Consider the following 15,943-nt stretch of genomic DNA (forward strand, 5'->3'; position numbering starts at 1 on the left):
GAAAGTGATTCCTTTTATGAATCTGGGTAAATTGAAGACCTCTGGAAAGGATTCACCATTCTAGATGCCATTAATAACATTCTTGATTCATGGGAGGAGGTCAGAATATCAACATTAACAGGAGTTTGGAAGAAGCTGATTTTGGGGGAAGTTGATCCCAACCCTCATGGATGACTTGGAGGGGTTCACGACCTCAGTGGGGAAAGTAACTGCAGATGGGATGAAAATAGCTAGAGAACTAGAATTAGAAACACAGCCTGAAGAGGTGACTGAATTGCTGCAATCTCATCATAAAACTGTAATGCATGAGGAGTTCGTTCTTACGAATGAGCAAAGAAAGTGGTTTCTTGAGATAGAATCTACTCCTGGTGAAGATGCTGTGAACATTGGTGTATTACAGCAAAGGAGTTAGAATATTACATACACTTATGTAATAAGTTGATAAAGGAATGGCAGGGTTTGAGAAGACTAATTTTCAAAGAAGTTCTACTGTGGGTAAAATGCTACTGAACAGCATTGCATACTACAGAGAAATCTGTGATGAAAGGAAGAGTCTATCAATGTAGCAAGCTCCATTGTCTTATTTTAAGAAATTGCCACAAGCCACCACAGCCTTCAGTAACCACCACCCTAATCAGTCATCTCCCATTAACATGGAGGTGAGACCCTCCACCAGCAAAACGATTACAACTCACTGAGGGTCTAGATGATTATTAGCATTTTTTAGATATAAAGTATTTTTAAATTAAGCTATATACATTGTTTTTTAGACATAATGCTACTATACACTTAGTAGACTATATTATAGTGTAAATATAACTTTTATATCTACTGGGAAACCAAAAAGATCATGTGACTCGCTTTATTGTGATATTTGCTTCATTGCTATGGTCTGGAACTGAACAAGCAGTCTCCAAGGTATGCCTTTATATGCATTTGTCAAAACTCATAGAATTGTGTGCTCAAAATTGGTGAATTTTATTTCACATACATTATGTCTCAAAGTTGACACAAAAAAAGGATGACGCTGACTATCTAATGGGAGTGAGTTTTGAAGGTTGGCTTCTAAATCAAAGAAGCAATTGGAGGCCTGTGGGAATGGATTATACCCTCTCCCCAGTTTGCAGCAGAAATCCTAGAACAGGACATTTTACAAACTCTGAGAAGAGAGGGCTGGGTCCAAGTATCATAAGAAGCCTGGCAATGACACCTGCTGGCTTTTTCTATTTTCCCTGCTATTCCCATGGGCTGCAGGAAAGCATGGGTGACTTCTCAGACTGGTGGTGACAGTGAACCAATTTAAATATTTAACTTCATCCAAGTGACATGGCAATTATAGTTTTGAGACCAAATATATTTTAACATGGACAATAAAAACATAACAATGTGTTCCCTCTAGCAATATTAAAGAATGCTCATATTGTCATCTTCCTTTTTTTTTTTTGAGACAGAGTCTCGCTTTGTCACCCAGGCTGGAGTGCAGTGGCATGATCTCAGCTTACTGCCACCTCTGCCTCCTGGGTTCAAGCGATTCTCCTGCCTTAGCCTCTCCAGTAGCTGGGATTACAGGTGCCCGCCACCATACCCAGATAATTTTTGTATTTTTAGGAGAGACAGGGTTTCCCCATGTTGGTCAGGCTGGTCTCAAACTCCTGACCTCAGGTGATCCACCTGCCTTGGCCTCCCAAAGTGCTGGGATTACAGGCATGAGCCACTGCACCCAGTCCATATTGTCATCTTTGATAGCAGGTCAACCAACAATACTTACAACTGAAACATGTGGCTTTCAAAACACCTGACAAAATGACCTCTATTAACATTTTTCATAATCCCTTTTCTTAACCTCAAAGAGATCTTTTAGGAAATGGAAATAAATCTCTGTTACGGTAGAAATTGCTCACCAATTCATTTAGCATCTTTATGCTTTAGTTTTCTTCTGTTAAATTAAGTAAAATGAAATTTAGTACTTAACAAAAATTTAAAGAACAATTGTATTAGAATTCTAACAGCCAGGCACGATGGCTCACGCCTGTCATCCCAGCACTTTGGGAGGCTGAGGTGGGCAGATTACATGAGGTCAGGAGTTTGAGACGAGCCTAGCCAAGATGGTGAAACCCTGTCTCTCCTAAACATACAAAAATTAGCCAGGCATGGTGGCGCACGCCTATAGTCTGAGGTATTTGGGAGGCTGAGGCCGAAGAATCACTTGAACCCAGGAGGCAGAGATTGCAGTGAACCGAGGTTGCACCACTGCACTCCAGCCTGGGTGGCAGAGCAAGACTCCATCTCAAAAAAGGAAAAAAAAGAATTCTATCTACTGAAATACCTTATTTCATAATATCTGAGACACCAGTGCTTGTGAGATGTACCAGTATTTTATGTAGCACTAAGAAAGAAGAATCATTGCCAATTTAAGCAGGATATAATGCAAAGATGCCATGGACTATAAGATATATGCTAATTTCAAAGATACGAAAGTGTGAAAAAAAAGTATGACTTACAATCAATAAAATATATACTGATCCATCCATCCAGACATATTCATATAGAAAGTTTCCTGGAATAAGGTCACCTATGTCTAATAACGGTTATTTCTCAGAGGGAGAATCTTGGGTCATCTAAAAACATTTTTCTATTTAAAAAAAGATAGATTTACAACAACAAATGAATGCCTTTTTTATTCAAGAAAAAAAATGACCAGAAGTAAGTATGCCAAGATGTTACTAGATAATTCTGGGTGTGGCACTTACAGATGACTTTATTTCTTCTTTGTTCATTTCTGAATTTTAAAAGAACCTTCAAAATTAAAAAAAAAAAAAAAACTAAACAAAGCAAGTAAATATTCATAAAAACTGGGACAGACATCCTTCAATGAAGGACTTTTTTATTGGCAGAAACTCCTCTCAGGGTGATCAATGGTCCCAGTTTGCCCGGGACTGTTCTGGTTTAGCACTGCATCTTTGCTCCTGGGAGGGCTGGCCACCCTCCTCCTTATGGTTCAAATGACTGTGGTGATGCATCAGGAAAGACACTTTTGATTCTAGGTCAAGCGTAATAAGGCTTTTTTAGTGTGCCTCAGAATCCTCCAAGAAACTTGTTAAATAAGCAGATTCCTGGGTCCCAAGCCTGGAGATTCTGTTCTGGGAAGTCTAGGGTGAAGCTTAGGAGAGGGCGTTTTTAAGCATCCCAGGTAATTCTCAAGCCTTGGCCTGTTTCAGAGCTCCTTCAGCATGTCTTCCTGGCTTCCTCCTTCACCTCCTCCTCCCTGCATTTCCGGGGTCACCTGAAACCCTCCCTAAGCATTTGTGCCACGGGGAGCCTCCTGCTGTGTGTTTACTGCCGGCCATCTGCCTGGAGGGCTGCCACCTCTCCAAGCTCACAGCACAGAAAAAGTGATGGGAGGAACTCAACAGACCCCATGCCCTCCTGCCAGGAAAACACTGGTAGCTCAACTCAGACCTAAATTCACTTGAGTTCAAGGTTTCCTATGAGCACTCATTCTTCTGAAAGAAAGTTTAAACCAGTGAAATACAGGAATGAAAACAGCCCTTCCATTCTACAAAAACGACACACAGATCTCTCCAACTCGTCCTCGTTCTTCACTTACGTTCTACCATCCTCAAACACCATCTGTAGCAAATATTATCCTGGAAATTAAAAAAAGACCTATTACCCCATCCTATACATGTACTTCCATATGAACATAAGTCTGAGGTGTTAATTCTCTCTTCTGGACACAATTCAAAAGAAAGTAGGTTTCTTCAGTGTATCTACTTGGTCCAATTACTTCTAAAATATGGCACAGTGCTTTATGTCAGCTGTTTTTCATTAATATGTGCACCAGGATCCCATTTTTGGTGGCTCTCGGCCCAGTACTTCTCAAACTTCAATGTGCCTAAGAGTCACCTGGGGATCTTGTGAAAATGCAGGTTCTGATTCAGCAGGACTGGGGTGGGACTTGAGATTCTGAGTTTCTAACAAGTTCCCACGTGAGGCCCAGGCTGCTGGTTCCTGGACCACACAAGAGTAGCAAGGGTACTTGACAGACCAAAGTTTAGTCCCTATGTCTATATTTGCCTCTAATAAAATTAAAGCAAAGTAAGCATTTGTTCCTACCACAGGGCTTAAACTGCTGTGCTATATTTTCCTGAGGTTTACAGGAAATTTGTAGTGTACCCCTCACCTCTGACCAGGAGTGAGTCAGCATATTGTAAAGCCAGATCCCTTTTTTATTGTAAATTCTTATGTCTGCTGTTTACTGAACTACAAACACAGTTAAATTCTAAGCAAAATAGGTATGTATGAAAAGTACATGTGTAAAAAGGAAATGTCTGAAGAAGTCAAGAAAATGATTTTAATTATAAAAATGAGTAGAGGTTTAACGTGAGAAAAATGCAAGAGTGACTAGCTTTGAAAGATACCTTTTATTACATCACATCTGAAAATTGTTGTCAGCTCCAGGGATGGAGCTTTTAACTTGATGGTTTAGGAGGAAATTTAAAAAGGCAGCTGCGATAATGTCTTTACGGTCTTGAATCTGTTGGGGCTCAGAAAACAATAGCTGAAAATATGCCATTTTGACATACTTAGCTAAAGAAGCAGGCTCCAGGTTCCTCTGACCACACCCACCACCTATCTCAGTCCTCTGTCTCCCAAAGATGAGGCTATTCAAGTTCCTTTATTAACTAGAAACTGGACCCACCAAGGAGGACCACAAATGCCTCTAATCTCTCTCTGAAATTTCATTAACCAGAGAAAAGTTCACTTCACAGAGGAAGAGACTGAAAATTAAACACCACATCTACAGCACAGAAGAACTTCCTCCCAAACTATTTTTAATTCTCAGACCATTCAATTCCCAAAGAGAATAATGTACTCTCCCATTGTCTAAACCCTGAGCCCATTCATTTCCCCTGAAATTCATTTACTACCCCCCACAAAATGGCCACATTTCCCCCAATGTCCCTCCACTATGAAGAAGGGTTTGTAGGCATCAGGATCGCACTGGGTTGTTAGGTAATTATCCTTCTGCCATTCCCCATGCTTCTGCACCTTAAATAAATATGATATGTAGGCCTTTTTACACCTGCTAATTTGTCAATTGTCTGTTCATTTCAGGGCAGCTTCAGAGGGCAAAGGGGAAGCCTTCCCTTCTTCCCTACAAATTCAGCTGAGCATAAAGTTTGGAAAGCAAACACCAGGGAGTCATTTTACATTTATTACTTGTCCAAGATCTGGAATGAAAGAACTTCTGTGTTATTATTATTTACACTCTGTGAATAACACTGAGAAGAACTATTGAGGTAAAGCTCAAAAGAGTTTTGAGGTACATACTCAGCATTATTTTTTAAATTATGTCATATTATATATAAAACATAAAAATAGCCTGAGAGAATGCACAGCAAAAGGCCAACAGTAATTGATGGGATTGTGTTTACCTTTATTACTCTTGACATTTTTCATAATGAAAATATTTTATAATAAAAAATTAAAAAGTTAATTTTAAAAAACTGTTATGCCAAGATAGATATGCATAGACATGGCATTTCCCTTGAAGAACTATTTCTTTCAATAGTAATTCTTTTATGTATTTCCTTTGATTATGCTCCATACAATTCTTTTCTATTTATTTCTGGGATCATATAAACATTATAGCTATAATTATGCTTTAAAGTCTTAAATAAAATTTGAGTAACTAGAATCTTTAAATTCCCAATCATTACTCTGTAATCAATATTTTCTGTTTTACATATAGCAACTGGCATTTATGAACTTTAAATGTCTCAAGGATAAAATGAAAAAGTCCTTTGTCTTCCAATCAGAACCTACAATGTGCCAATCATAGAAGTTCCCCTGATCTTCATCTGATCCACAATGCCAAGCTGTTGTACCTGGAGACTCTAGGAGGGCAGAGTTCTTGTGATTTCTGTGTCCATTCTACAATCTCGGTGGCTGATCATGTACAGTACAGAAAATGTTATACTAAGAGGAAGAAGCATGCTGAAAAAGACTGCAAAATCACCAGCATCAGAAACAACTCTGTAGATACCTTTAAGATGGTAATATTCCAGGTAAAGCTCTCCACTGCTTTTTGTAGTTTTCTTTCCTTCAAACCTTCCTTGGTGCCTATGCTGTGCAAGTGTTCATGGAATTCCATGGCTGAAAGAAATAAAAAAGACAAAGTGTATTACCCCGAGTCTGTGGTAATGAACCAATCTGTGGTAATGAACCAGAAATATTTATTTTTCTAGACAAAGCTAAAATGATTCCAACCTCCAGTGAAATTCCTAGATATGTCCATTTAAGAATGTAATAATGGGGACAAAACACTGAAAAACTACAGCATCAACAAGGCAGAAGGCAACTTTGAAGTCAGCAATTGTTTCTCGTTGTTTTGAAGGGAAGCAGGGCACCTATGATCATTGTTACTCTTATTTTAGAGAAGGGAAGCTCAGCAAGCTTCAGAGATGGGAGGTTGCAAGGCAGCAGAAAAAAGGGACCAGCACCTAGACTTGACTCTAGGAAGGTGGATCTCAGCTCCACTGAGGATACAGTGGAGACCAGGGAGAGAAAGAATGTAATGTATTCCCTGTCACAGAAAGGGTCAATCTGAGATCAGAGACCAAGCCCACAGTACAGGGAGGGGGGTGGACACAGACCCTGAACTCTAACTCTGCATTTATGTTACAACTCTACCCCAGAATTTATATCATAAATATTCCCTACTGCTATTCAAAATAATTTCTGCAAGATCTGTAGATCCTCTAATTGAAATTTAGTGTACAGGGTTTTCACATTAATTTCAAAATTTTACGCTTTTTTTCGATTAGGTAGAAAACTCTTAATTCCTAATCACACCAGTGTAACTGCTAATAGTAAGACTGCTGAATCCAATTTAAACATCCTTAACATTTTTTTGTCCTTAGAGTATATGTAATTGAAAATGTTTAGTAAAAAATATGATGTTCTAGGGTCAGATGGAATAATTCTTTTCTCTCTGTGGTTATGTTACTGACAATGTACAATTTAGCTCATGTGTTTCTTTTTTCTCAGTTTACATGTGTGTGGTGGGGGGTAGTGCTCTTTTTGGATATAACTTGTTTTATGGATTATGTCAAAATGTTACATGATTCCAAAGTTAAACTACCTATCAAGGTGAACTCAGGTAAGTCTTGCCTCCTTTATGGTCTTCTCTACCTTGATCCTTCTTCCCCTTATATGTTCTTATTAGTTTTTTATTGTATTGTTTCTCTTTGCAAATATAATCATATGTGTACATATTATTCATAATCTTCCTTTCTGACAGAAAAAAGTAGCATACTATGTACAGTGTCCTGCATGTTGGTTGTTTTCTTTTTTTTCTCACCCAATTGCATAGTGGAGATCACTACATGTCAGTGTATAGAGCTCCTCCTCAACTCTTTTCTGTAACAGCTAAAGAGACTTCATTGTGTAGATGAACCAGTGTTTATTTAACCAGTCCCTGCTGAAGGATGGTGCATTGTTTGAAAGCTTTTGCTATTATAAATAATTTGGAACTGCTGTAAATTTTACAAGACATTTTCTGCATTCTTTTGCACAATTTTACTCTTCAGCTACGCATTCCCATTTCTAATTCCCTTTCTATGCAACACCATTTCAAAGCAACTCTTTATATGGTGATTGACAACAACTTTATTCCCTAGTGTCTTTAAATATCAAGCAAAAGCTGACACACATATGATAAATACAATAAATGGCCAATTTAGTCTTTTTACTTCTATGTTTCTTTTTACTACCTAACAGGAGCGGTGGTCCTACTTCCTGTTATACTGATAAGGTATGAGAGCCTCACTGGTCTTGGGAAAGAACAGTAACTGGTAAGATTCATTCCGCTCTCTAAGGAACTAAAGCACAGACTGCTCCCCTTTTCTCCATCTTCTCTTTTTCTGATGACAGTACCTGAGAACAACTTGGTTAACTGAATAAGCCCCCTCCGCCCCAATGCCACACACATACTTTCCCCTCTTCACACCTGGGAGACTCCCTAGAGTGTGCTGCATGACTCAGATCCACTGGTTGGGGCCCTAATGATAAGACTGATGTGCTTGGCTTTTCTAAGTTTTAATACTGGACTTTGGCAAGAGTTGTGGATTTCCAAACAGGAATAATTAATATTCATTATGTTTCTGGCAGTCAGGAGGTACCATATTCTCATAAGTATCACTGAGTCTTGCAGAATGGAATCCATGACTGGAATTACAGGAAAGAGAAGAGACACAAGATGGGGAGGCAGGGTGTAGCTCTCTACAAACAAGAAATATGACTCCATGGACTGCAAGATGCATGGGAAAAGAAACTGGGAGGAAAAATGGAAGTGATGTTAACTCAGGACCACATATTACAATTGCTTCACTAGATGTGGGCTCTTCACAATGCTTTTTTATGGCATTTCAAAGCTGGCACAAGGTGTAACAACAATAATGGAGGATTTTTCTAACATCAAGGTATCTATCTGCATGGAAGCCTCATTCTGCCAGGGACAGACTGTTTACGGTGCCTTGCTGAACATTTGATCACCTATAAGGTAATGCGGCAATGACAGGAACTGCTATATCGGGCTTAATTCCAACTCACATAATGTAAGTCTGGAGAGCAGAAGAAGGGAATGCTGAACTTAGACAAACAGCTGCTCTAGGTCTTAAGAAAAAAGCTTTCAGAAACTTCAGAAGGTATGAGCCTAGGGCCAGAGACTGTTACAGATCAGGATGCCTTGAGAAGGATTGGGGACTTGAAGACGAAACGGAGTTGAGAGGATAAAAAATGGTATCAATAAGGTATAAATGGGGAAACATTTAAAGAAACAAGTGTAGCTGCTTACATGGCTGCTATCTAAAAAGCTCATATTCTACAAGTCTATTAAAAAAAATTAGACGACACCATTCCCCCCTATCTTACTCTTCTTAAAATATCTCTAGCCCAATAAGAGTTCACAGGGACATACAAAATGTTTTATTAGTGAAGCTCTTAAAAAAAAAAAAAAAAAAAAACAGGCAAAAAGGTGATACATTAAACAACGGAAATACTGTTAAAAATAAAAAACTCAGAATCCAAAAAAGTGACTGAGACAATCAATATCAATCCCATTGTTATTTATTTGATTTGCTGCATAACACATCTGTTTTTTAAAAACATGCTTTTTGCTTTTTGAGACAGAGTCTCACTCTGTCACCTAGATGAGGGTGCAGTGGTGTGATCTTGACTCACTGCAACCTCTCCCTCCTGGGTTCAAGCAATTCTCCTGCCTCAGCCTCCCAAGTAGCTGGGATTATAGGTGCGCCCCTACCACGCCCAGCTAACTTTTGTATTTTTAGTACAGAAGGGGTTTCACCATGTTGGTCAGGATGGCCTTTTAAACATTTCTGTATTATTAACTTAGAAATGACTGATCTTTGCTAATCCACCAGAGTGGATTTTGCTAATCAACTCATTTGAAGCATATATTGATTTTATTTGTTCTTACCTTGACTTTTCACTGTCTCCCTGTGACATGTAAGGTGCAGGGCAAGGACTAAGGATACACAACAAAGGGAATCACAAGGCAACCTGCAGGCACTTCACATATGCTATATAAGGAATGCAGACAGAGGCTACAGCACTTTCCTGAGGAAGTGGTGAAGATGGATTTTAATCTTGGTTTGTCTGAGCCCAATGAACCAAGGTTTTCTAACCACCATACATTATTTCTGAGCAAAAAAGTTCTAGTCCTTAATATGAGCTCATGATACAGTTATATGTGTAAAATAATTATTCTGCGGGCAGAACATTGTAAGGGCTATTGCATAGGTACCAGTTCTAAGCGGAGAGGGAGAGGGAGGGGGAGAGGGAGGTGGAGGTGGAGAGGGAGAGGGAGAGGGAGGGCGGGGGGGAGAGAGAGAGAGAGAGACAGAGAGAGAGAGAGGGAGGATGAGATTATACATTTGAACTGAGAGAATGAGACTATACATTTGAACTGAATCCATCTAGTTATATAAAACAAAAGAAGTCCAATAACATATCTAAGATGCAAATTGCATTATTCTCTTGGTACTAAATTCCTAGGAAATCTACTCCTAGCAGGTCACAGGAGGTCTTCTGGGTTCTTTATAACAACAGTAGTATATAAAGAACTTCTCTGGGTTACAGGTTAAGCAACCACCTCATTTTTTCAAATTATTTTCAGCAAAGAAACATTAGCCCAATGAAAAAGTCATTCTCTTACTAAAAAGCTGAAGAGTAGTCTGTCTTCTCCTTTTGTAAGTGATACTATTCTGTCTAACGAGTAGATAGAGTGAGTTTTAAAGTAGCTGGCGAAAATCAGGTAAGAAGTAAAAAGCTTAAGACCAAGTCATACTCCCTCTCCACTCCCACAAGAAGTTAAAACTCCTTGTACTTTAATTACAGGAAGGAGAAGAGATGTGGGACTCCCACTATGGGGATGCGAATGGGGCATGACCCAGTGTTGGGAAGAGTTGTGGGTGGGCAAGGAGCTGTGTGAATGTGGCTGCAGCTGAACAGGCAAAAGCGGATGCTGTTACAGTAATCCAGAGAATTTAAAGAGCATGTGAGGAGGGTCTGGGGGAACTTGCCAGAGAATGGTGGGGACAGGCAGCACAGAGAAGTTGCATGGAGACTAGAGAGTGGATCTCAAACCTCGATGAGCAACAGAATCACTGGAGGTGTGTGTTTAAAGTGCAGGCTCCTGCATCTCCCTGGAGGTTCTGATCCAGGAGATCTGCAGCAGGCCCAGCCACAGACATTTTCAGATTTACATGCAAGAGGACTAGGGATCATTTTGAGGAAAACACAATCAGGAAGATGGGGAGATGGGACTGAGAGATGCAAATCCACATTCAGTAGGTATCAGAGGGTCATGATTAGAGAGGGGTATTTCAGAAAATCTAAGAGCTATAAGACTATCCTAAAAAAGGAAGGAAGGAGGGAAGGAGGGAAGGCTGGAAGGGAGGAAGGGAGGGAGGAATTAGGGAGGGAACAATTAGGGAGGAAGGGAAGAATTAGGGAGGGAGGGAGGAATTAGGGAGGGAGGGAGGAATTAGGGAGGGAGGGAGGAATTAGGGAGGGAGGGAGGGAAAGAGACACAAGTATTTTTCATTGATGAATTATAGGTAAGAAAAACCTACATAATTAATAAAAATAATTGGAATTTTATTGATCCTGAGAAAATTTCTTTCGTGACAATCATCTGCATATTTAGAAGGTCATATTTAGAAGTTTTTAAACTATGGATTTAAGCCAAAAGAGTCCTAATGTTCTAACAGAGAATGGCTCTTAGCTTACGTGGCCAGAGCATTGCCTGCTGGACGTACGGAAAGACACTAGGGAGAATAAATAGGAAGGCAGATTCAGGATGGCATCGAGGTTGCTGCTTCTGCCGCTGCTTACCCCTAAGCAGGACAAGAATTCCCACTGTGAAAACAATCTTCAGGTTCAGAAATAGAAACCAGGACAATAATAATGAGGGAATAAGAAGTAGGATTTTTTTTCTTTCAAAAACAAGTTCCACTTTCCTGTATGTTTCCAGTATGTTCCAAATACTATGCCAACACATTTGCTTCCTAAATTTGTGTATTTTGGAGCCATGTATAGTTGTTCACATTATCTTAAAGTTAATTGTTTAACAAAATAATTGTATTTTTTTCTATTAGTCAATATCCCATATACCAGTCTAATTTAAACTAAATGGCATGATAAAAGTCTCAAATAAAGTATGGCCTTGTCCATGTTTTCTTTAAAGGTGAAACATAACATTTTTGGGCAGCTGTTAAAGAGGGAGGGGAAGGAACTAGGATTCCTTGATTCCACAACCATGTTGTCACCCAAGTATGACAAGAGGTAACAGTTAATTCTAGCTAAAGAAAAGGAAATATTTTCCAGTTTAAAATATAAACTTCATTTTAAAACCAACACTAACTAGGTAAACAGTCCTTTGGAAGACACAATTGCTATGTGCTATATATTTCACAGTCAGAATATACAGTGTGTTTAAAGACATCAAAGTTTGAAGGCTGTGAGCATATTCCATGAATCCAATAAAACATGCAGGAATATGTATTAATACTTGGGGGTAAATTATGTTCAGAGATCAGCAAATGATCAGTGTCTCACACACAGACCTGGCTGGCCTCTTTTTTGGTTGTTCTTTCAACAAAATGATTGTCTTTGAGCCTCAGTTGCTCTGTGCCAAAGAACCAACCATTAGGTTCCTTTGACTCCATGATCTCAAGTTTCTGTTCCTAGGGAAAAGCAATGGGTTATTTTTCTTCTGGAATGTTAACCATGAGGAAACTTGCTGCAATTTCTTTGTGATAATAAACTTGAGAACCAAGGGTACAAATAGTAGGTCATCAAACAGCAGAGAAAGGACACATGGGAAACCCTTAGGTGATGTTAAGGAGAGTTTCAGTTCTGGTCGAAAGGGAATGAAAGATTCAGACTGTGTGGACAAAGAACAGAATTAGGCCATCAGTTCATGGTGAGGACTGCACAAATCATTTAACCTTTAACATTATATAGCTATAATGTTAAATTTTAAAAATTGGTATGGTCACATAAAATTATATTACTGAATTTTTATATAAAGAAACATATTTTATAAATTTATTGCTTCTTTCAGTGTTATCTCTAAAATCTAAACAGCTCAGATTTTTTATATGTGTAGGTGCTGATTACATATACTTTCCAATTATTCCAAAATACTTTATAATTTAAATATTTTAAAGAGTTTTTTCCTGAAGGGCTTAAAAGCTTAACGACAAAAATGAATTATAATGCCACTAAAATGTCAGGTTTTATGAAAATTAATAAATGGGTACAAAATTTTCAAGACGGCATAATTAACTCAGAACATTTAGTACAACTGCAGACAACTATACTGGAATATAGTGAAGAGAAATTTCCACTTCTATCAAGTTTTCTGCTTTCCAACACAGATAACAAACTTAGATAAAAACCAAACAGCCCTAAAAATAAAAAATATGATATATACAATAAAAATATATCAAAAAGAGGCTTCTGCTTTGAAAGGAAGTGGGGGCCAAGTCAGAAACATGGCATCATCTCCTTTTTCGACGAAATGAATGCCATTTATTCTTGCCAAACATAAAGCAGACGACCTTTCAAACATTCTGGTTGGGATTTTCTCTACCAATCTAAATGATATGAATCTAAAATACAGCATGTAGCACATGGCTAAAATTTTAGAAGCAAATACAGTTTTAAAAATTCTTCATGAGGAGATATACTGATCTTAAATGGATACATTTAAAGATTAGTTTTTCAACTGAACATTTACTTTGCTGTCCCAAAAAGCTCTTTTATCACCACACAACCAGTATAAAAATTTTTGTGTGTAGGTTGAAAAACTGAAATTAAAAGCAAAAGCTAAAATCTTTTAAATGATGACAAAACATCTACTTATATTTTTATTTTATTTCAAATTCCCCAAATTAGGTGTAGTGGAATATTTCCTGAAAGATGGAATTCCATATAACACAAGAGTATTTTGGGACCTCATTCAAGAGTTGGATGCAACAACAGTATTAAAAGTATCTTAACATACATGGTCTGCACATGACTTATGGTATGGTATCATTCTAGAGAACAAAATATGAATATCTGATAGTTTTATAAGAATATGTAGAATTTATATATAGTATTTGTTCAAACATATAGCCTTTGTAAACTATATGCTCTGACTCAAAACTCCAGAGGTCTGAAGCTTGGGTGTGCGACCGACTTGTGGGTATTTACATCCTAATCCTTGTGGAGATGTGGAAATGCCTAATTGCTTTTCAGATAGTTCCAGTTGGTAGCCTCCTTTTCTTGGCCTTCTTCCGAAACAATCTGGGCATTAACAAAAGCCAAATTATTTTAACATGGATTTTGAACTGTTGAATCCCGTTCCACATGAGATGGAATAGATAAACCAGGTCTCTTAAATATATGCCTGAAACCCAGATGGATGACAAGATCCCTGTGATGCCAAATCCACAGCAGTACAATTTGTGAATGAATTATATGAGGGAGGTTTTCTTCTTCTGCCAGCACTTTCCATCTGGGTAGATCTAGGTGAGATGAAGTTGCATAACTTTCAGCCCTATGTGGAATCTAATTACCACACCACCATTCTAAACACAGGACCACGTGACTCACCTGGGTAGGGTAATATGAAGAACAATGTGCTCAGCAACACCTCCCCTCACTTATTACTGAGAAATAAAGAGGTCTTTTTCACCACAATTACGCACAGAGGAGTTCTGTTAGACTTAGAACATTTTTGTTTAGATCGCCACTTTCACGTCGATGCTTTCCTGCTCTCCCACAGTTTGGCATGATTACCATAACACACAAGGCCCTCGTGACTGCAGACTGCAGCCTGTCCATGTTTCTCCTTCTTTTTGACACCTCTTCCTATTTTAATTTTCAACAGATAATGTAGTCATATGGTTCAACAATTTTAAAAGCATAAACTGATATACAGGGAACGGTCTTTACTTTCCCCATCTCCCAGCCTCCTTGCTCCCCTTCCCCCTCTCAGGCAACCGTTGTTATTCCTTCTTAGGTATCCTTCCAGAGAGATGCACACACAGCACACACGGCATACTCTGCCTGCCTCTTTAAAGCAAATGTTAGCAAATAACACACACAGTTTCTCTTGCTTTTACAACTATATCTCTATCTATATATGTATATAAGATCTTTCTTATATATGTATATATGTCTGAGGCAAGTATATATATGTATATGTGTATATATACACACAAATATATATATACATATACATATATACACAAATATATATACACATATATACACAAATACACACACACACAAATACACATATACTTCTTTTTTTTTTTTTAAGATGGATTCTCACTCTGTCATCTAGGCTGGAGTGCAGTGGCACAATCTTGGCTCACTGCAACCTCTGTCTCTTGGGTTCGAGCGATTCTCATGCCTCAGCCTCCCAAGTAGCTGGAACTACAGGCACACACCACCATATCTGGCTAACTTTTGAAATTCTTTATTCTTTGTACAGTGGCATAATGTTCCATTATAAGGATGTATCATAATGTATGTCCCAGGGCTCTCCTGGTAAACATTTAAGTTGTCCTCAATATTACAACAAAAACCACTGCACATATGACTTTCCCTAAGTATTTGATCGTATTTATAGAATAATCTCTGAAAAAATGGAATTATTGGTTGAAAGTACACAGAATTTGAAACTCTAAAATGTACTGCCATGTGGGTTTCCCTAGATATGGACCTTCCCTAAAATCTGAGTTACTGGTTTCCCCGACATCCCTACCAATTAGGTGATGGAATTCTGGGGTCTTTAATATAAACATCTGAAAAATGGCATCTCCTTGAAATACCTCATTCACCAGACTTCCAGAGATGACAGTGTTCTCCTTCCACCTCTCTGGCTGCCACACCTTCACCTCCTGTTTGTTCTGCATCTTGCTGACATACAAACATTGGGGGCCAAGAATCCCTCTTCTATGTCTATGGTCACTTCCTTTTTTTTTTTTAGACAAAGGCTCACTCTGTCACCAGACTAGAGTGCAGTAGTGCAACCTCCACCTCTCAGGTTCAAGCGATTCTCCTGCCTCAGCCTTCTGAGTAGCTGGGACTACAGGAGTATGCCACCATGCCCAGCTAATTTTTGGATTTTTAGTAGAGATGGGGTTTCACCATGTTGGCTAGCATGGTCTCGATCTCTTAACCTCGTGATCTGCCCACCTCGGCTTCCCAAAGTGCTGGAATTATAGGTGTGAGCCACGGTGCCCAGCCTGTGGTCACTTCTTAGATGAGCTCAGTCTCGTAGCTTGAAAGATCACGTCTGTGATGATAGCTCCCAAATTTATTAACTCCAGTCTTGACCTCTTCTCTAAACTTTAGA

General features: G+C 38.7%; 1 protein-coding gene across 1 annotated transcript in view; it reads right to left on the reverse strand.

Moving 5' to 3' along the window:
• The window catches only part of PLCL2 (phospholipase C like 2), a 201,742-nt gene that overhangs the window by 18,229 nt on the left and 167,570 nt on the right, over positions 1–15,943 (reverse strand). The window contains exon 5 of the mRNA XM_012466740.3: positions 6,050–6,159. Coding sequence (XP_012322163.3) covers positions 6,050–6,159 — 110 coding nt within the window. The remainder of the gene's footprint in view (positions 1–6,049; positions 6,160–15,943) is intronic.

Source organism: Aotus nancymaae, unplaced genomic scaffold (genome assembly GCF_030222135.1).
Source record: "Aotus nancymaae isolate 86718 unplaced genomic scaffold, 86718_ANA_hifiasm-v0.15.2.pri h1tg000019l, whole genome shotgun sequence".
Taxonomy (NCBI): Eukaryota; Metazoa; Chordata; class Mammalia; order Primates; family Aotidae; genus Aotus; species Aotus nancymaae.